Source organism: Hyalella azteca, unplaced genomic scaffold (genome assembly GCF_000764305.2).
Source record: "Hyalella azteca isolate HAZT.00-mixed unplaced genomic scaffold, Hazt_2.0.2 contig15094, whole genome shotgun sequence".
Classification (NCBI taxonomy): Eukaryota; Metazoa; Arthropoda; class Malacostraca; order Amphipoda; family Hyalellidae; genus Hyalella; species Hyalella azteca.
In genome coordinates, this window is record NW_025944959.1 from 1 (window position 1) to 22,641 (window position 22,641).

The following is a 22,641-nucleotide window of genomic DNA, read 5'->3' on the forward strand; positions in this document are numbered from 1 at the left end:
TTTTTTACTAATTTAACATCCCTGTTCTTGTGACTCATTTCAAGAATGGAGGGTTAAAATAATTTTATTCTATTCAGCCACGAGTTTCTGGTAATCAACAAAGTAATAAAACAAAAGATTTGATTCAGCAGAGATAATAATCAAAAGGAACATTACAATAACAACCATAAACAATGACTCTACCTGCTTCTGACGATCAGCAGGCAGGAGTGAGTAGAGAGGCAACACGTGCAGTGGCTGCTCGTTGCCCACGCCCTTCTTCTCATCGTCGCCAAGCTTATCTTCGTCAGCGTTCTCGCCCAAATCAAAGTCATCGTCGGACGGAACTTCTTCTCGGTTTTGTTCTTCATTCGACTTGGATGTTTCAGTAACATCGCCGTCCTCAATATCGTCGCCTTCGTTGGCTTTATTTTCGTTGTCTGGAAACACCGAAGCTGCAGCAGCGAATCTGGCATGGGAAAACCAATTGTTGTATGTTAAATATTTTTTAAAAAGTTATAATCTTCAGCAAAAAGTGCATGAAATCATCGACAAACTCAACGTAGGTTTTAAGAAAGCAGTCAGTATAAATTTATAATTAGTGTCTTGCGCATCAGAAATGCTTCAAAACCGACTCGGTCCAATATAGAATCATCCTCGCAAAATAAATCCCGGAACCCACAAATATTCATGACAACTCAGCAACCATATTCTCAAGATGAATTTCAATACATCATTTTCGTTACAATCATTGTTTTAGGCAGAAGATTAATCACGTCACAACCATTGATGACGTAGACAATCAAGTTACAAATAGCAACACAAAGTGAAGTCGAAAAGCGCAATCTTCACTTACAAAACTAACGAAGTTGAAGCGTATAATATTCTAGAGTGGTAGCAAGCCAAGCAATAAATAATCTCTTGCTTCGTTACGACAATTCAAAAATTATGATGTGATTTCAAGAACATTCCACACTAGCAGACTCAGCATTGCAAATGATACCGTAGAGGACTGAAAGAGGATTGAAATGTAGTTAATAAGATAAAAGATTTACTAAAAAGTCAGAAGAAAAACTTACTCGTGCACGTTGACCTCGAGAAGTTTCTTGGTGAGCAGAGCAGCATTCTCAGCTTCTGCTTCTTTTTCGGCAGCTTGTTTCAAAAGCAGTTCTTTCTTAGCTGAGCGTTGCTTTTTCAGATTGTTCAAACGTTTTCTGGAACAAAAAATTGTATATTGGTCACAATGAATACAGTTATGTCGGTCAGATGATAGCAAAGGAAATTTGGTGTGTGGCCAGGGCACAGCGTGAGAATGGACGTATATATATATGTACAAGAAGCAATGAGAGAGCCGAGTGTTGTATGTGTGCTGGCTGTGCGACAGCGTATGAAAGAAAAGGACTGAGTGGGATGTCGACTCAATCCAATTTATCATGATATATTCCAATTAAGAGCTAGCAATGAAAGAAGATTATTCAGACTCTCAAAATTTACTTTTTCAACTGAAAACTAAAGACATGACAGTTCCCAATTGAACTATGTATTTTTTATAACTTTTTACTGAAAACTACGTTTATTTCTGATTTGCAGCACAGCGCAAGATACATAGGAAATCTAGAGACGCTGTTTCCTATTTATGTAAACAAATTGTGATTACAAATAAAAATCAGGATCGTCAATTGCAAAAACATAAGAATGCACAGAAGACAACAGATACCGGTACTATTAGAAGGAAGCATGCCATTGATTTCGTTTTATTAATTACATAAAATATGTAGTTGAATAAAAAAAATAAAATGATTAATAGTGAACTATACCTGTATTCGGTGGCGTCTCTATCGTAAGGTTGCTCACTGCTCAGTGTCCGGCAGGCTGGTGGCTGGGAAGGTTGCGCGCAGCTTGCGGCACAACAAATTAACTTCCTGTTGACCTGAGGAGGACAGAACAAGCTTAAACCTTACCTAAGTGATGAATGCTAAGTCACTCACCTTGGTAAAAATCATTTCAGTTTACGAATAGAAATTAAATGCTAAGTACATTACATACCTTAGTAAAAAAAATTTCAGATTAGGAAAAGAAATAACCGATTTTAATTCAAGTAAAAATATTTTGGATAAAAAGATATGTACGAAGACACGTAAGAATCTCACTTAAATAAATGAGGGAATATTCATTTCAGATCAAGAAAGGAAATGACCTAGTTTATTTAAAGTAAAAATGTTTTGGATAAAAAAATATGTACGATGACAGGTAAGAATCTCACTTAAATAAATGAGGAAATATCCACTAGTCACGGCGAAAATGACACCCCATACCTGTGAGGAAGACGAGTATTTCTCCGTCAGGAAGCTGTCTGTGTATCTTGCAGATTTTGTTGTATGCGGCAGTCAAATAATCTTCTTCAGTTTTCTTATTATAATGAACCGTCACGGGGAAAGTAAGACCTTCTATCTGAAATTATGGCCATTCATTTGAACATAAAAAACTCCTAAAAACATAAAAAAAAACATAAAATTTGAACATAAAAAAGGTAATGATTCAAAGGTAATGTATTCAAATCATGTGAATTGTGACATAATGGAAAGTTTCTTAATAGTAATGGGCACAAATCTCAAAATGTGTGCATACGACAGAAAACTGAAGTATAACCTATTTATTTATGTATTCAAGGATGAGTTTTAGCTCGCAACATGAACAGTATAGTAATATAACTCACCAAAGGTCATGTACAACATTCAGTTCTAGGCGATAAGCTAATCGCTCTACACGAATTCCGCTGACAGCGGGGCATAAGTACACGCATTTTCATGTATTAAGAAAGCGTAAACTCTCAAGTCAAAACTTGCTTAGTACAAATAGCGGCCAAACTACACTAAGCGTCCGATTTCTGGTCTGTGATTGGTGGCTTTAGATTGAAATGTTGTCATGCATGATTGGACGACAGAATTACGAACACTCTTTATTTTTTGAATGTGCGGCCTCCAGATGGAGCTTTCAACTTTTCGGTTATATTTACTCTTGTTAACAACGCACACTAAACGCTTAACTGATGTCAGAACTCATGTTATTTCATTTCTGCGCAATATTTGGAGGAGCGGCGACTGTATTTATTTTACTCAAACTTGAACTACACTTAACGCTACGAGAGGATATTTACATGTCTAACAGGCCATTGTTTTACTAGTTCAAGAATGTATTGTTTTTCAGTTGTAGATGAGAGAAAACAAGGTGTAAACGTCGTCAAGTGCTTACGTGACTCGGCATGAGTACCAACGCAGCGCTGAGGCGCACTTGGTTTACTCTCCACAAAACCAAAAGCACAAAATAAATAGTACAGTGAAATGCTAATGATCACGGACAAATTTTGATCACGGCTGACTCAAAAGAAAAAAAAAGTGGCAACAGTTGTGTTGTGTGCAGTGACACATCGTAGGAGGAGATACAATGGCGCATGATCGAAGGCAGCACAGTAAAACAATTCTTTTCTATGCCTTAGGATTAAAGCAATGAAAGGAGTAATCTTTTTTAGACAAAATTGAAATGTTAATCGTGTAAATGTTTAATCGTGTAAACATAGCAATTCCGTGAGAATGTTCAAGATCTCTAATGAAATCCGCGCAATGGCTGTTCTTTGCACTTCCGGGAGAATTGTGAATTAGAGTACTCCTGCTCATTCCCTTTAATTTCCAATCGGGCAATAACTGAGGCTTGGAAGCTTCATAGTCCTTAATCTTTCTTCACAGGACATGCCCTTCAAGCCTGGAATTATCCTTATTGCACGTCTTTGAACATTCTCTAATTAATTTTTGTCCTTTTCAAATCTCGGTGACCACACAACGCTTCAAAACTCTAGATTCGGGCGCATGACAGCAACAAACAACTGCTTCATTGCTCCTGCATGTAGGAACTGGTCAACTGATAAGAGCGTCTGATTAGACAAAGAAGTTTGTTGGATGTATTAGCTTTCATTACAACATGCCTAGAAAATTTCAGCTCCTTGTCAACATAAACTCCAAGATCTTTTTCCACACTAGACTTTTCAATCATTACGCTCTCGCTGTAACCATGTCTTTTCATACTGTAATCTTGCTGTTCATTGTTCCTCCCAAGGTTAAATAATTTACACTTTAAAGCATTAAACCGCAGCTGCCACATATCAGCCCAGTTAACTAAACTGTCGAGATCATCTTGCAATTGCACTTTATTTGCCACATCCTTCACTCTATTATAAACTTTTGTATTGTCGGCATACATGGAGCACAGTCAGCACACGCTGGACACTACTTCTGGCAGATCATTTATATAAGCAACAAACAAAATAGGCCCAAGAACGCTTCCTTGTGGCATGCCACTGCGCACTGATGCCCAGTCTGACACGGTTCCGTTAATGCTGACACGTTGTCGTCTACCTACTAGAAAATCTCTGATCCATTGATAATAATGGGAGCGCAGCCGTGCACCACCAATTTTGTGCACCAAGTAACCCTCCTCTGAACCCCAAAGTACGAGTAACCCTCCTCTGAACCCCAGGGTACGAGTAACCCCTTTTAAACCCCCCGTCCGCATCAAGCGTTTGTCTCAACAAACAAAAATGACGCCCCAACAAACAGGCGACAGGTACACGCAGGCGACAGGTACACGCAGGCGACAGGTAAACGAAGGCGACAGGTACACGTAGGCAACAGGTACACGCAGGCGACATGTACACGCAGGCGAAAAGTACACGCAGGCGACAAGTACACGCAGGCGACATGTACACGCAGGCGACAAGTACACGCAGGCGACAGGCGCACGCAGGCGACAGATGCACACGCAGGCGACAGATACACATAAGCGACAGATGCACGCAGGCGAAAGATACACGCAGGCGACAGATACACGCAGGCGAAAGATACACGCAGGCGACAGATACACGAAGGCGAAAAATACACGCAGGCGACAGATACACGCAGGCAAAAGATACACGCAGGCGACAGATATACGCAGGCGACAGGCGCACGCCCGCGATAGATACACGCAGGCGACAGATACACGCAGGCGACAGATGCACACGCAGGCGACAGATGCACACGCAGGCGACAGATGCACACGCAGGCGACAGATGCACACGCAGGCGACAGATGCACACGCAGGCGACAGATGCACACGCAGGCGACAGATGCACACGCAGGCGACAGATGNGATTTTGAAGAACTTTGTTACCCCAGATGAATTAAATGAAAATATATAAAGTGAATATTTTGCAGGATCAAGATATCGTAGTTTGTATCCATGATCCATTTCCTGACTTCAGCATGTACAGTGTACACAATGCTGGATGAGACAGCCTGCGCATTCCAGAGCGGCGAGACGCAGCATCACCTGTAGAGGAGAGGTAGGATACCATCATCCCTCTACTTATCATGCAAATATTTTAGGAATGTTCCACCGCCTTCAAGTTCATAAGAACTAATAAGCTAATGAAGCACAGAGAAAGATGCAGAATTGCTATCGCCAGCCGGCGGTTCCTCAGGAGAGAACGATAGCAGGAACACTTTAAAAATGCCAGAAGAGCAAAAACACAACCGTACTCAGCGACACCTGGACAACAACTGACAACGTGACAAGGAAACTATAGATGCCGGAAGCTGAAATCAAGCTAGTCGAAACCTTACGACACAGGTGATTGAAAATTTCCTTTGCGAATAAAAATTATGCAGACCACAATTAGCTCCCATAGTGCGACATAAATTCAATACCTTTCAAAAATTACTGTCATTTTTCTATATTCGCATTCCATTTTGTTCTCGTTAGCCTCATTGAAATTCTAATATTACTTTTTGCTACGTAAGTTGACGTAACTCCTTTCTACATAAACCTATAGTAACTCATAGGCATCCTGCAATCGATGTAAACATTATTTTCAAGAGCAGAATTATATCGCTTCGTATTGTGAAGGATACTTCCATGGGTGCCTAAAAAAACTTGCTAAAGCTGTGTAGTTTACGTTCATAAGCGTCAGTGCGTGATTGAATGAACACTGGAATTTACTTCATTTTCCGTTTCATTCGTGTTTCGAAATACAGCGTGGGAAACGCTATTAAGTTTTGATCCATGACATTTTATTTTATTTATTTATTTTATTTATAATTGGGCCGAAGACATGTGTTGACAGAGGCCCCGACCATCTTGATCTCAGTCAAGGATCGCATTTTATTTATTCCTAACAACTTTTATCTAAGTTTCGTGAACATATGAACAACATTGAAGGAAAAATTTTAACAAATAATCATGAGTCGGAGTGGGTTTAATATTCTTTCCTGAAGCATTCTATTTCTGAATTATATATGCAAGTGATATCCCGCTCAGTAATGCATATTTAGCGAAAATTGCGAGTTTATGATAAATTCCTTATAAGTCGGCACATAGTATAATTCAGTATTTAATTGTAGTAAACATTTTTCCTCCGTTCTGGAATTGCGTTATATCTTATAACACGAATGAATATCAATATGAAAATAAATTTATTTATCATCGAAACGGTGAGGTGAAGTTTGGTAGTGCCTGCAGGTTACAAATTTTGAACCTGTTGTTGAATCACGCGCTCAGAAAGTTAGCATGTGAGTTTAGGTACACTGGGAAAGAAAGCAAGTTTATCATCAGTATATCTATTAATTAATGTAACTTTTATCTGCTCTTTGTATGTATTTTATATCATCCTTCTCTAACCACGCTAAGACACCGCTCGTATAAGGATTACTATATTTCAACCCTACCATCATATTGACAGTTATGGGTACAAAAATAATACGAGACGCTTGCTGCGTCAAGAATTGCAACGCGTAAATGTGAACGTCTCGTATAACATAGATCCCTTACTACTGAACACTACAATGAAACTTTTATCCCAGAAAATGATCGTAAGGCAAACTAAACTATACTTACCTCATGGCGTGCAGCCATGACAGTCGTCAGTATCAATCCTAAATGGAACAGAAGCATAATAGATCATTTTATGTACAGAAGCATTAATATTAATTGTAGAACAATTAATGGAATGCTCATTCATTGACATTTACTCATGGATAATCTGAGAATGTAATCAGAAAATAAAAAATCATTTGATGAGTAAATTAAATTAATTTACGATTTGCCGACAGCACATTACCAACAGGTCGTCTGCCTGATAATATATTGGCTGATAAATGAAAAATGAGTGTTCAAGCAATAAATGATCCTAACGAAATTAAAAATATAGATCTTCATTGTCAACGTCGACATGGAAAACTTCGTACGCGATATATTGGCCTGTCATTGAACTAGAAAATCTGTTGTCTATCTCATTAAGGGGGAACTTCTGAATTGTCTGTGCTTGTGAGTGATGAACGATTCTGATTTGAGAAATTTGTCATAATTGAGATATTTCACCTTGTTGGTGGTGTTTATTAACGATTTTCGGTGCGAGATAGCAAAATTTTTTAAGCGGTAGTGTACTATCTAGCCGTTTAACTAACTCACAAAGATCTAAATCTTTAATAAGAAAAATTCTTAGTCGTCTTGGTTGATCTAAATTCAAATAATTTTGGCTTATGATAGGATGAATTGAGTCCCTAAGATGAGGATTCTTTGAACCATTCTCCCTTAACTATTCAAAGCCAATGAATGGTAAATACTTTTAGAGTAAGAATATGGTGGAAAACGAAATCCAATGAAAGTCTAGTAATTCTATATCACAACAGAACGCTACCTAGTATTTGATGATCTGTTGTTACCACTTCTGAAAATATTCATAAGAAACTAACATCGTCAAATCGACGCGCTTTTAATCTTCATTCCAAAGGAATGATTGAATCTCCACGAGACAAGCGAAGCTACGCTGCACGATCGCTTGTGAAATACTTCAGACTCAGAAGCTCTTCTCAGCAAAGCAAACGTGTTGTTCCTCCAGGCTCGTGTCAAAATAAAAATTTTAGAATAACTCTATCCATAAATAAATAATTTAACAATTCTTTCCAGTGATAAACATGAACTCAAGAAGAAGAAGCAGTTGTTAAGAACATGCTGACCGACCAATTAATTGGGGCCGTCATGTCGGGCCCCATGAAGGGCCCCTCGACGGGCCACACCTGCGGCATGGGGTCGGGCCTCACCTGTGACACCGTGTCGGACCCCACGAACAGCATCATGTCGGTCCTCAACAGCAGCATCATGTCGGACCCCACGAACAGCATCATGTCGGTATTCACCAGCAGCATCATGTCGGACCCCACGAACAGCATCATGTCGGTATTCACCAGCAGCATCATGTCGGACCCCACGAACAGCACCGTGTTGAGGCCCAACAGCTAAGGGACCAGCGCGCTTAAGCATGAATCATGAAGTGGATGTCATGACATTTATCACAAGAATGTGGGTGGATGTGACGGCGTTCATTGTAAGGTGGATGCGATGTCACCAATTCCTCGCATATTGATGGAGGTGAAAGCATCAATTATGAAAATTTGTGAACGTGAAGGCAGCGCAGCAGGCATCCAAGTCTCTCAATGAGGCATTTAAAGCAAAGTGGTGAACCGGCAACGTGTTCCTGTGAGGGATAGGAAATAAAAGCAGGCTTCAGGGTGATCCTAAGGAACAAGTTGCTTTGACCTGCTGCAATGATGCAGGCATTTTTTTAGATATAGGAGCGATGCTGGTGTTCTCCTCGTACTCTTTTTGCTTCTACATAGAGCATTGGCAAGAACGTTGGAGCTACTGCTAGGTTCACGTTTATTTTAAATAAAATATCTATTTGGTTCAACAGTATTGTGCAAATTGGTTCGGACAGTGGCCAAATTGGAACAATTTTCACAATAAACCAAACTTTTAACTATGATGCTAAAGATTCTCTGTTTTTTTTAGATAAATAAGTGTTTTACTGTAGTCTAGTGGTGTCTCGCAACTTTTTGCTGCCGGGAAGACATTCTAGCAAATGCATAAGTGGCTTCAGTGCCACTCCAGGCTTTTTGCAGAAAGGTTGAGACGGAGATTATGACGTTGAGCTATACTATATTAGAACTTCGTTATGACTATATTTGTGCCTTATATTAATACTCATTAAACAAGGAATAGTGCTCAAAACACAGTAAAGAACACTCAGGAACAACAAATAACCTATCGTTGTTTGTGATCCGCGAGCAATATGACTGTTAGTCTGTTATTGATGTTGGTTGTGGTCGGCGTGCAATATTATTGTTATTGGTGTTGGTTGTGGTCCGTGAGCAATATTAACTGTTATTGGTGTTGGTTGTGATCCACGTGCAATATGGCTGTTATTGGTGTTGGTTGTGGTCCGCGAACAAACTACTACGAAATAAAGGCTATCAAGAATAATTATATTTGGGACATGAATGCGCCCTTACAGGGCAGTGAATGCCTGCGACGTGAAGGTGAAGTGAAGTTAAGGACGTTCATCATTACGAAGTGAGCGCACTAACGGGTTATTTTTGACATCGGGTTACCGACCTTCACATGTACGAGTGTGCATATCAGACTTCCAGATCTTGACTGGTATAATAGCTCGATATAGTATAGCTTGATATAGTATAGCTCGATATAGTATAGCTTGATATAGTATAGCTCGATATAGTATAGCTTGATATAGTAGAGCTCGGTATATAGTATAGCTAGCTCGATATGGTATGGCTCGATATGGTATGGCTCGATATGGTATGGCTCGATATAGTATAGCTCGATTTAGTATAGCTCGATTTAGTATAGCTCGATTTAGTATAGCTCGATATGGAATGGCTCGATATAGTATATCTTGGTATAGTAAAGCGATAGCAGCAATTTCAATCGCAGCCACAACAGGCACAGTTTGGATAACTACAGCAATTTGGCTAACCGCAACAACAACAACAGCAGCAGCAGCAGTTTGGACATCAACAGTTCAGTCAAGATGCCATGCTACAGCAGCATCAAGCACAACCTGCTGGCCCATCAATGGCTGAATTCATTGAAAACCAGGGCCCATACTTTCAAAAAAAGTTAAGAGATCGTAAGTTCATCAGCCAATCATTGGCGGCCATTCAAGCCAAATCCACCAATCATAGACAAGAAAATAGTGCGTAAGTACTTACGTTAACTTAGCGAGTTTTGAAAGTATGGCCCCAGGAGAACAATGAGGTAAGCTCTCTATTTTTTATCTATAGTCCAAAAAACATTTCGTATTGATTTGTAAGCTCAGTGCATCAAGTTTCTTTTTATGGTCCAATCAATTTGGGAGGCATATAACTTTTGATTTAAATTTTTTTGATGAACTTTAAAAATTGTAATAATTTGTTCTGGTTAGGGGGCTGACTTGTCTAAAAATTTGGCCAATTTCTAGATGAGTTGGCATTCACATGAGAAGAATAGTGGCAAATGAGAGTTTTTGTTGACCTTCATTAATGTTGTTAGCATCCCCATTAATTAAATAATCCTATGGGATTGTAACAAAATTTTTGAATTAGATCAGCTAATTTGAACCGAACTGAGTGTAAAAAATCCCACATTTGCCACTATGGTCAGAAGTGTGTGCAAAAATGACCTCTGCCACCAAGTTTTTTGGTGTTTGAATTGAAAGGATTTGATGATGAAATTCGTTTTGTAACTCTTTGGATCTCGTTAGGAGAGTTTGGAAATTTGTTTTGAAACTCTTTTGAGTCAAAAAATTACCACTGTAATTGAATTAGTGATTTAATTAGGTACATTATTGATTCGTTGGATCTCAGTAAAATTGGTTAATTTAATATTATAATTAAGATCAAATGTGCTAAGGCAAGTTAGACTATCAAATCAATTATCATAACACCAGTGGGTTCATTCATATTTATTATCAGGGTGTGAGGTTTTCATGGAACGTTTGGCCAACAACAAGAGTGGAGGCAACAAGGATGGTAGTGCCTGTGGGCTGCCTCTTCACTCTTCTCAAGAAACGCACGGCTGATGTATGCCCTCCTCTTCTTATATGATCCGTTGCGCTGCACGAGACAGCAGTGCCAGGCTATTCTCAACCCACTCTGTCAGGTGAGACTGAAGCCTCCAAACATGAGCTCTTCTTATCAACCTTCTTTGTCAGCCGAGATTAGAGGTTCCAACTAAGAGTTTTGAGCGCATTTTCTCATTTATGGAAAAAGGGGCTATTGTGCTCGTCATGTACGTCCGGCTGTCTGTCTGTCCGTGACTTCACGTTTTCGTCGACGAGAAAATGCGCTCCCTGTCACTCACTGCAGTGAGTACTGAGTTATATTTTTTGTTATTTATCCCAACTGTCAGGTGATATTTAAGGTTCCCAATAAGACTTTTCTGTTAATTACCCTAACTGTCAGGTGAGATTTTAAGGCACCAAATAAGAGTTTTGTTATTTACCCTAACTGTCAGGTGAGAGTTAGGCTCCAAATGAGAGTTTTGTTATTTACTCCAACTGTCAGGTAAGATTCGATGCTCCAAATAAAAGTTTTTCATCAACCATCTCTATCTGCTGAGATTAAAATCCAACATGAGCTATTTTTTCCAAACTATCTCTGTGCTGTTAGACTAACATCCAAAAATAAACTTTTTACACTGTAAGGTAACCAAGTAGGACTGACCTTTTTAATAAGGGACTATTATTAAACTAAAATTCTGTTTATCCATGGTAATTGAACGTAATGAATCACATTTGCGAAGTGTAATGTGTTGAGGCTATTGATACATACTCATTTATGTCCAAGGCATTGATATTGTTGATGTTACTTTTGTCTTCACCTTAGAATATTGTTTATGCTGAAGCTTTAAAATAACATGGAATTGAATTATTGATGGAATACAAGTTTTTTTTCCTGTGATTCAAAGCGTACTGGGCAGTAGTCGTACTACGATACATTCCTTCAACTTACTTACAAATAAAATTTTGATTCCTTACTAGTCTCTAAATATGCATGATATTTTCAGGTTGACTTTCGGTCAAAGCTGTGGATGTGCTGCTTTTGTTTCCTGCGCAACCAGTTTCCCAGCAACTACACCAACATGAGCGAGAGCAACCAACCTGCCGAACTTTTCCCTAAGTCCTCAACCATTGAGTACACCTTAGCGGTCAGTGTGCTGTGGCCTTCAATTCTTCAGTGCAGATCAAAATTTAGAATTAATACAGAAACAATTCTGGTAGCATCTTACTTGTAAGCTTTTAGGGTTATAATCTTGCCTTTGATTCTTGCCTTTTTATTTTGAAATTTTCGCCTAGTGGAAGAAAATAGTCTTTGAAGGCCGGTGAAGCCACATGATTTTGTATATTTTTATTTTCCAATTACATTTTACCATCAATGTGTTAAGTGTATGTTTTTCTCAATGGAAGAATAAATTTTCAGCCCTATGATACTATATTCTGAAGCATGAATGAAAGACAAATGAATCGTTCGTTCATAGGCCTAAAAACATAATAGAATAGAATAGAAATATTGGCACTGAAGAAATAGGCCCATGGCCTGTTGCCGATTCTTGAATTTTTGTGACTTGATTCACAAGGGATCCGGCCTTTGGAACCCGATCTTTCCATAGCTGACAGGACCAGACTGCCAAGAGCGTGCAGGAGTACCTTGGTGTTGACATCAGTGGCATCAGAAGGAATGCGCAAGCAGTTTGTGTTCCCAGGCAACAAGCGAGCTCCTGCTGCAGGACATCATCGGAGACCTCAGGAGGGATCCTTGGCCCACCCAGTCGGGGCACCGCTCGCTCAGAGCCACTGGAGCCGCCATCACCATCGCCGTGGGGCTCCTCGAGGTGAGCTCAATTTTTTCGCTGTATATTCGATGGTTACACTTGGGCATGGACGTCTGGACAGACTATTCTCTGAACGAGCTTTTGTTGATCTTTGTTTTTGAATTTCTTTTGGTACCATGTGCATGCTAATCAAGTAATATTGCATATTTCATTAGTGCTAAGTAGACATTTTAGCTGTAGCACCTGAAAATTATCCAACTGAATGTCCATTGAATAAGAGGACTCAAAATCTGAAATCCTGACGCAGACGTACATATTGCATCATTTGTAAATCCTATTTATAGCTTGATGAGAATACCGTTCGAATATTTATCTAACGATTATCAACTTATTCTATCAGTCATAATGGAGACTCACTATGAATATGAAAGTAACAATCTGGCAGGCCTGCTACCCGAACAGTGGTGGTCGCATCATGACGTTCGTAGGCGGCGCCTGCCTGTACGGTCCTGGCATGGTGGTGGATGACGAACTCAAGAATCCCATCAGAAGCCATCACGACATAGAAAAGGTTGATATAATAAAGGTTTTGGCTCCCTATTATGTTCACCTAGTTCTCCTTGAGTAGTTCCTTTGAATTATGATATTATTGCATCTGCGAGTCGGTGCGCTGACTCTTGGGATGTGCTACATCTTGTCCACGATATAGACGTTACTTCGTAGGAATATGTATTGTATCTATGTTTATTTGTGGCGGTTGTATCATAAACTAGGATAGTTTCACAGAGAAAACATGCAGAAAACATTACTTGGATTTATTCTTATGTCCTCAGGATTCGGCCAAGTTCGTGAAGAAAGCCAACAAATTTTACGAAGGGGTGGCAAAGAGAGCAGCTGCCAACGGGCATGCGGTGGACCTGTACGCCTGTGCGTTGGACCAGGTCGGCCTGTACGAGATGAAGCATCTGTGCAACCTCACTGGGTCAGTCCCTGTACAACATCATTGCCTCTCGCTTCTCTTAATTATTGATGTCATGACTAGAAAAAGATCTCGTTTACAACTTCAATTTTGTATTACAATGGAGTTGCATCTTTGTTTTCGAACGCTTCCTACGTCAACTAAATAGTTACTTGACAAAGAAATATTCGAAAGTTGTGCCATAATAACAGATTATTGCCAATTATGTATGTAAAATACAGACACGTATTTCTCCAATGTCTGCCCAGTATGACGTGCTGAAGCAACTATCTTGATTTTTCTCACGAAAAATATCTTATTAAAACCGTCCAAAATGCAGAAGGTATAACGCAAAACTAACTCAGAACTCAGATAACAGATGAAATTGAGAAGCCCCGCGTAGTTACGTTGAAGAAAAATGTTTTTAGGGAAGAATTTTGTTTACTTCATTTATTAGTTCTAAATTCAATTGTTTTGGGCCCTATTATGCTTTTTGAGCGAACTTTTGGTATGGTGTTTGTTCGTGAACATCGGCACCGCAGTATTTTCTTATACTTTTCAATTGTAACTGAGTTACTCTGGTATATACGTATATGCTAAATAATTCAATTTTCTCCGAAAATTCTCTCACATTGATCCCAAAATATATGGTTGATTCTTGTGTTTATGTAATTAAGCAACTGTAGTAGGTAGATAGGAAATGTTTTGTATTGTAATTAAGTTATAAACTAAAATAAAATTGCCAAATACGTCGTCACCACAACCACGTGCATTATGTATAAAATTAGTTCTTTTTCCATGGCTGCGTGTTTTCATGTCGGTATTTATAATGATTGTTATTATCTACTAAAAACTATAATGTAAGTCTTTATTTTGATGTTTGTCAGTTCTTATGTCAACGGAGTACCTAACCAACGATAATTCAGACTTCATCTTTTTACTAATGATTACTTATTTCCTCAGGGGCCACATGGTGCTGGGAGATTCCTTCAACTCGTCTCTCTTCAAACAAACATTCCAGCGAGTCTTCGTTCAGGACGACGATGGCAACCTCGAGATGGCCTTCAATGCAACTGTTGAAGTCAAGACTTCTAGAGAACTCAAAGGTTTGAATAAATGCGCGCTCTACATTGATTGCTGTTGAAACTCATAATCTGGAGACTTGTACTTCATTTCCTTTAGAATTGGCATCTATTTCTCAATTTTAATGCGAGTTTTTACATTATTCATAACTAGTAGTAATATGTTAGCAATAAATGTCAAGTGGTTTCACCTTCGTTGTTGTTGGTTAGTTATTTTCCTATAGTAACAATGCAGTTCTGATTATTATTAATACACATGGACATTGCAGTGTCAGGTTGCGTGGGGCCGTGCACAAGTGCCAACATCAAAGGTCCTAACGTGTCAGAAGTCGAGGTGGGCGTCAGTGGCACCAGCGGCTGGAAGGTGTCCAGCCTCACCCCCACCTCCACACTCACCATCATTTTTGAGGCGAGACCTTGTGAATAATAATAAGAATAATACGTATATATGAGCCTTGGGAATAATAATAATAATAATATATATGAGCCTTCTGAATGATTTCTCTCATGATTAGTAAACTAAAGGCAATAGCTATCAGGGAACGTACCTATCAGAAATCCGTACAAATTTCACAGTTACTTTGTACTGAAGCTCCTGATGCATTAAGTTTTCTTAACATATTTATTGAATATGTTTTTATAGTTATACTGTCTCTAGTTATTTGAAACGGGGCTTGGGTTGCAATAGGATTTGTTAAAGAAACTCCAAGATTTTCAACATCTGCAAGGGTGTTGGTTCGGTTGTTGGATTTTCTACGACAATCAACTTAGTGCGTAGATATCATAATAGTTGATTCTGTAGAGGAGGTAATAATTATGATGGATGGACAAGGTCATTTTCCAGAACTTTTACTCTCAATTTTTTGTCAGTATCTAGAGCGTGCCTTCCAAAAATGTATTAGTAGTGATTATATCATTAGAGTGTTTCTTATTCTCATGCGCTGTAAATTTCATCTAATTATCTGCCCCGAGTATGCAAAGGTGACTGGAGCAGCATTGTAGCATAGACACGTTAGCTGCAGTCGAAGGATAATAACTGATATTCATGTGCAGGTGTCAAACAGCAGCAGCAGCGGCGAAATTCCACAAGGTGGTCGCGGTCACGTTCAGTTCATCACGCATTACCAGCACAGCAGCGGCCAACACCGATGCAGAGTCACCACCGTGGCTAGGCAGTTAGTATTCTTTGCTACTTGAGTGTTAACATCACAATCGTGAACGAATATGTCATGATTTGTCAGGCAATGGAAAATATGGGAGTTCGTTGTTGCATCGAAGTCGCGTGACAAGTAAATGTCATTTGTGTAGGTAGTTTATTGATTATTGCAGCCCTCATATTGAGGTTCTTACTAATTTTTCCAGTTTCGCGGTCACATCTGCTTTTTTTCTATAATTTGTTTTTCATTGGCTTAAAATAAATGAGATAGATTGGAGTCGAGAAAATAATATTTCTTTGCATATGTTATATTTTACCTCAGACTGTTCATGTAAACTGAACAGCAAGTTCATATGAAGTACCTCAGACTGTTCATGTAAACTGAACAGCAAGTTCATATGAAGTACCTCCGACTGTTCATGTTAACTGAACAGCAAGTTAATATGAAGTACCTCCGACTGTTCATGTTAACTGAACAGCAAGTTGATATGAAGTACCTCCGACTGTTCATGTTAACTGAACAGCAAGTTGATATGAAGTACCTCAGACTGTTCGTGTTAACTGAGGAGCAAGTTAATATGAAGTACCTCAGACTGTTCATGTTAACTCAACAGCAGGTTGATATGAAGTACCACAAACTGTTCATATAACATAATAACTCCTAACGCTTATCGTGGCAGGTGGGCAGAAGGCAGCACTGGCATCGGTGCCATCGGCGCAGGCTTCGACCAGGAGGCGGCAGCGGTGCTGATGGCGCGGCTTGCGGTGCACCGCGCTGACAGCGACCAGGAGGGCAGTGACGTTCTCAGATGGGTTGACAGGATGCTCATCAGGCTTGTGCGTCGCCCCTGCTACACTTATTGCGTCTTCATTCAAATTTGGCATATTCTCTTTTTTTTTTCTTCCAAGTTATTACGGTTTTGTCAATTATTAGTTGCTTTAATAATTTTAGAGTATGCCTCTCATTATATTTTTTATGTAATTAAAATTTGGAATCCGTCGCAAATGTTTTTTAAAAAGTTGGCTTTAGAACCTCATGTTCAATAGTGAGTTGAAGAATTAATTTAACGGGTATTTGGTTATTTCTACAAACTTGGTGACTGACAGTTCATTCTTTTTCCAGTGTCAGAAGTTCGGAGAGTTCATTCCGAATGATCCGAACAGCTATCGCTTCCAGGAGAACTTCAGTCTTTATCCACAATTCATGTTTCACTTGAGGCGATCGCAGTTCTTACAAGTTTTTAATAACTCGCCTGATGAGACATCTTTCTACAGGTCAGTGTATAGCTTAATATTCAGGGTAAGATCATTGATCTGAATTGAATGGGTATTGCTAATTTTAATAAGCAAAAGATGCACTTGTTTTTTGGCTGCGCTTTCAGCTAGGATTAGAGATAACTCCTCGAATAAGATCGCCGCTATCTTAGCCTTGAAATTTTTTATCAGGCGGTCACATCTGAAAAGCATTTTGTTAAGGTTATCTCTGAATTGGGTCTCAGAAAACTCTACTTCATTATGATATGTACAATATTTTAATTGGAGTTTAATGTTTTTAAACAAGGATTTACCTCTAGTATTGTTCCAAAAAATTACTCCGTCTCGCGTCACAGAAGCAACTTTCATTCTCGTCCTGACTTGTAATGACTTTGTGCTAAACACTCGTCAAATGTTGAGCATTACTCCGCTAGTATTGTTCCAGCAGCATTTATGATTGAGTTTTTGTAACATCTTTCCATTCGAATGGAAGAAATTTCTGGTCCACATTATTTCCTATATCCCGTGAGTGCTTGCGGACCAAACCTTTTCAAAGATTTCATAGCAGAAATCGCCATTAAATGATATGATATTGAAAACAACACTATAACCCATGTCAAGAGAGGTTCTTACACATTTTATTCCATTTGAATTTAAAATACTGACATTCATATTTTCTACAGATGTATTTTGAACCGAGAGATCACCATGGACTGTTTGACGATGATCCAGCCTGTGCTGTACAGCTACAGCTTCACGGGCTGTGAGCCTGTCATGCTCGACAGTTCGTCTATTCAACCTGACCGTATCCTCCTCTTGGACTCGTTCTTCCTCTTGCTCATCTTCCACGGCGAAGTGAGTTTGCTGGCCTTCATTTGTCAGCAATGATGAATAGTTAAACTCGTCCCTGGGATGTAGGTTAATTATGCAATAGTTTTTGTTTTTTGGGGGGATTGTGCACATTTACTTGATGGATATTTCTAAATTTGCTTCGTGACCCTGCAACACTAAACCAAAGTTTAGCTGTTTTCAAAGAATAATAAAGTGTCCAAATATGATTCTCGTTGCAGACTATGGACGCCTGGCGGAAAGAAGGCTACCACGAAAAAGAAGAATACGCCAATTTCCGCGAGCTTCTACAGGCGCCGGTGGACGACGCGCAAGACCTCCTGGCAACTCGCTTCCCAGTGCCTCGCTACGTCATCACTGAACAGGGCGGCTCCCAAGCGCGCTTCTTGTTGAGCAAAGTCAACCCATCACAGACCCACAACAACGCTCTCTATGGCGGGGTTAGTTATCAATGTATAATGATCTTCAAGTTGATTTTTAATTTCCTTTCTTGCGTACAGAAAAAATAGTAGAGCTGACTAAGTCAATGTGTCATGATGTACAAGATATTTTAAATTTTCTTTCATGCCTTCAGAAAAGAATAGTAGAGCTGACTCTAAGAATAGATTTTTTATGATGCTATGAAATTCAAGCTATGGTTATGATCGGACGGATGAGTTTCAAAATTTTACCTCTTAAATGATACTGCACGGATACTGGTTTATTTCGTTCGTCCCATCCCGTCACTGATTGTAACACTCAATTGCTGTTCTTGTGGAATTGCTAATTTAAAACTAGGAAGGCGAAAAAATCGTAATGAACTTATTATTGTTTGAGAGAATAATCTTTTTTGATAATCTTTGTCTGAATGTGACAAAGTAAAACTTTTACAAACTTTACTAAGCTTATTTTTATGTCTTGAAATGACATAACAAAATTTTGCCATTTCGGGCGCTTTTATTCAGTTGCATCTTTTTCGCATATATTTCAAAGCATTAAATGGCGGATTATTCATTTCAGGTCTTCGGAGACCCTTCCGCGGTAAATATGTAGACAATTTATGTTTTAATCTGGCGTAATGCGGTGTCTGTTTTCTTGAACTCGCAACTTTTGTGTTTTCAATACTGCTCTCAGTAGGAAGGGTCTGTCGCTCTGTGATTGATGCTAATGTTGTTAAAGTATTTTTTCTGGTTTATCCTGAAAATCACTAGGTTTCAATAAAGGGATGAAAGGTAATAAATGAAAAATTCATATTTATGAAAATTTTGTTCCTCAGTGCTTCCATATGTGAAGTTTAAAACTTGAACGCTCTCGTTCCTTAGCATTTGGTTTTATTTGGTCTTCTATTTTTTGTCTCCTTCTCAATCCTAAATAAAATTCGAGCTGTTTAAAAAGAGGCTCTTTATTTTGATTGTGTCTATCTTCACTGAGAGTAGTTAGTGTATTGCGCTGCATATACTGTCCGGAGGTCCTTACGTGTTTTATTTGTCTACTCTGTTAAACTTTTGCGTCCCGAGCTAGAGGACTGACTAAGCCTGTTGAACTAACGTCACTAACCAATCAATTTCAAGTCGAAGCACTGTCCATAACTTTCAGTAACTATTTCCAATGATTTAAAATGATTATTTTGCACAATTGTTTCCTTCTATCTATATTAAGGTATACCCTTTGAGTGGAGGATATTTTCGTTGTAATCGATGTAAGCGAGATATTAGCGCTCGATTCCCTGTGCACCATTCCAGGAGCCTCTCAGAACTTGATTTCTGATTCGTATTTCAATTAATTTCTTGCTCCGTTATTGAATGTATCGTTTTCAGTTTTCTTCAGATGAGATCAGTTTTTAATAATTTTAAAGTGTCTTCTCTTCTCATCACTGGTTTTACGTGTTGCACTGGTCTTTGTAAAAGGGTTATATTTTCAAAAGCTTATTTTGAAGTATTGTTTTTATTTTGAACTTTATAAAGTAAATTTAAATGTTTCTATAAGTTGACATCATTCTTTAGGATGGCGGCGCCCCCGTGCTGACGGATGACGTGAGCATGCAGGTCTTCATGGATCACCTGAAGAAGCTCGCTGTGGCGTCCACCGCTTAAGAGCTTCTGCTGGGGTAGCAGACGATGGCCTGTGCCGCGCTTCGTGCAATGTTGTGTCCTCAGCTCCTCTGTCCATTGACTCCCGTCTACGGAGCTTTGTCGTTTGATGAACTTGCAACGCTGCAGGATAATTCGAGCAGCGTTCACTGTGGTAATTCTTCGAAAGTAAACTGGTCAACGGTGAAATTTTTCTACATTTTCTGTGCATTGAAATTCGTCGCTATTGGCAAGATTTTTCGGGGGACTACCATGTTGTTAGCAAATTCAAGTCTTCAGACTGGTTGAAAAGGCGTTTCTTGAAGTTATTATGAATGTTTTGTCAGTTCAATATTGGACAACGTGTCTCATTACTTACCCGTATAATTCGTCACTTAGCAAAGGAACTGAAAGATTTTGTTTGAAATTTTAGGTGATCTATGATATTCCATTAAATAGTAAATAGACTGTATTTAATTAAGTGATGATTTCCTAGACGAAAAATGCTTGTCTTCTATTGGTCTCATATTTGCTTCAATGCAAATGCTCTCCGCGGCGTCGCAATCTCAGTCACCAATCGTTAACGAAAAATTAACCGTCAAATAAGGGAAGAATGCTAGAAAATTATGAGTGGTCACAATAAGTACACTTGAAGCTCTTTTTTTTATTTGCTAGAAGTTTTAAAATGGGAGTAGAACAAGCAATGTTTTTGTTCCTGAGGCAATGTAGTAATGGATCCAATATTTGAGCCAAGAAAAATAGTGTATGTTTTTTCTGTTCAAATATTTACTAAATATTTTGTGTCCAGAATTATTTATAATATATCCCGATAACCTAGGGTTCCATAAATCTTCCTACTGCTCCATAGTCCATTCTGAGTAGTCCATTTTTCGCAGTTTATTGTTGCGTTTTGCGAAACGAGGAAACAGAGCCCCTAAAATAGTTGTGCTGAGGCGTCTGATTAAAGCAAGTGTATGCATTATTTACTAATAAATTGACTTGATAAATAGTCTGCACTACCGCCTATTCTCAAGCGTTGATATTTTATTTTCGCCTTTAGTTTTTGTATCTAGACTAGAGCATCGTATCTTTTTCCTGGTGTTTGCAAGGAGCTTATTTTCTGTTAATAAAAGAATTTACCGTCGATTTCAAGTTTGTATTTCTGTTCCAACATGAACATAACACGCTAAAAAGCCGTTGTTTTTTCTATGCTCTGGTATTTTTGCGCTTTTCAATTTTTAACTTTGACGTGCATCCAAGTTTCTGACTTCCATTTATAGCTGACAGGTACGTTGGGCAGGCCGCAGGCGTAGCATCACATTTCTCGGATGGTAAATTGAAAATTATTTCGAAGCATCAGTACGATTTATTGTTCCCAGTGGTAGGAGGCAGAAAATGTTTCACATTGGTGTTACCGGCTTAGAGTTATCATTAGGTATTAAGACAATATGGGATATTAAGCGAATAATTGTACTTGCATATATGCTCTTTGAGCGTTTAGTTATTCATTCTTGTGATGCAGGATCTTAGAACAGTTCCACCAAAACAAAATTCAAATTCCTTAATTTAGCGAGACTTTCGGGCCTGCGTTACTGTAAGAAGTAGCTACGTAACGAAGTGACCAGCAGCATTCGTTCGTTAGAGATAGAAATTATAAACGCGAATTACAAATTTATTATCGGAAATAAATCATTCAAAATACGAAGCCTATCCTCAGTGTCGTGAATCTTTGCTTAGATGATCAGTCAGTATATTATATAGTAATAAATTAAAACGACTAAACCTTCACCAACACAGAAAATAAATGTTCTAAGAGTGTGGGTACGTATGTGACATTGTGACGTATGCATGTTCTTGTTTGAATCTCCAAAAATTAATACAAAATATGTCCTGAAGTGCAACGTATGTCACTATATAATATACGGGTCAAACAGATATATACATATTATGGTATTGAGAGAATTCTGGTACATATGTTACTGCCTCACATGATTATTCGTAAAATCGAAGTTTCATACACCAAGTTTCACTCAGCGTATTGTCAAATTAATACTAAATAGTGCATGATTATTGCATATATGCAGTAAAAACACATAAAAATTCGTACAATATCGTTATTTTGAACAATGGCGTCTCAAGTTCAGTGTGTCATCATTTAGTCGGCACACTTGGATCTCGCGCTAACAAGCAAGCGTAAATTAAGGTGCGCTTATACTCCGGTGTATTCAGGTGCATACAAAATAATGGTTCAATGAGGAATTGCTGGCCAGTAAGAGACGAAGGTTTAAAAAATTACTGCTCAGGAATATTTTCTAAGCATCATTTATAATCATATGAGCATTTCTAGGGCCAAGAATTTTCGAAAATCCGAGTTCGACCAGCAAAACCAGTTCTAGTTAAAGAACCTTAGGAGAAATTGTATACGCTTAACACACATTCCTAGCTTTCCCTGGAACTCTTTCTGATGCCGATTTGAAAATATCACAAATCTTTGCGATCAACGGCCAAAAATGGAAGCAATAATTCTATAGCAATAGTTGTGCGATTGTACTGACTACACAGCTTATTCAGAGATATTTCGGCGAGGATTAGGCCTTGTAAAGTCGGTAGCCGTTTTTA

At 38.7% G+C, this 22,641-nt stretch overlaps 1 protein-coding gene and 1 long non-coding RNA gene across 3 annotated transcripts; one reads left to right on the plus strand and one right to left on the minus strand.

Moving 5' to 3' along the window:
- Nucleotides 1-186: 186 nt before the first annotated feature.
- On the minus strand, nucleotides 187-3,691 carry LOC108670274. Of its 2 annotated transcripts, XR_007157146.1 has the most exons (5): nucleotides 2,696-3,691; nucleotides 2,295-2,430; nucleotides 1,797-1,909; nucleotides 1,059-1,193; nucleotides 187-448 (listed from the first exon to the last, which is right to left on the minus strand). It is a non-coding gene; the product is annotated as an uncharacterized LOC108670274 (long non-coding RNA). The 2 variants fall into 2 exon arrangements; XR_001930712.2 differs by lacking the exon at nucleotides 2,696-3,691 and having other exon boundaries at nucleotides 2,295-2,477.
- Nucleotides 3,692-9,629: 5,938 nt separating this feature from the next.
- On the plus strand, nucleotides 9,630-21,168 carry LOC108670272 (protein transport protein Sec23A-like). The gene is given in 17 exon segments (XM_047884284.1): nucleotides 9,630-9,963; nucleotides 10,111-10,122; nucleotides 10,818-10,940; nucleotides 10,942-11,004; nucleotides 11,911-12,134; nucleotides 12,561-12,735; nucleotides 13,121-13,246; nucleotides 13,509-13,657; nucleotides 14,597-14,739; nucleotides 14,985-15,124; nucleotides 15,769-15,890; nucleotides 16,552-16,708; nucleotides 16,995-17,146; nucleotides 17,809-17,980; nucleotides 18,196-18,414; nucleotides 18,974-18,994; nucleotides 19,957-21,168. Coding segments are annotated over 17 exon segments (2,151 nt in total). The 5' UTR covers nucleotides 9,630-9,900; the 3' UTR covers nucleotides 20,047-21,168.
- The last annotated feature ends 1,473 nt before the right edge of the window (nucleotides 21,169-22,641 follow it).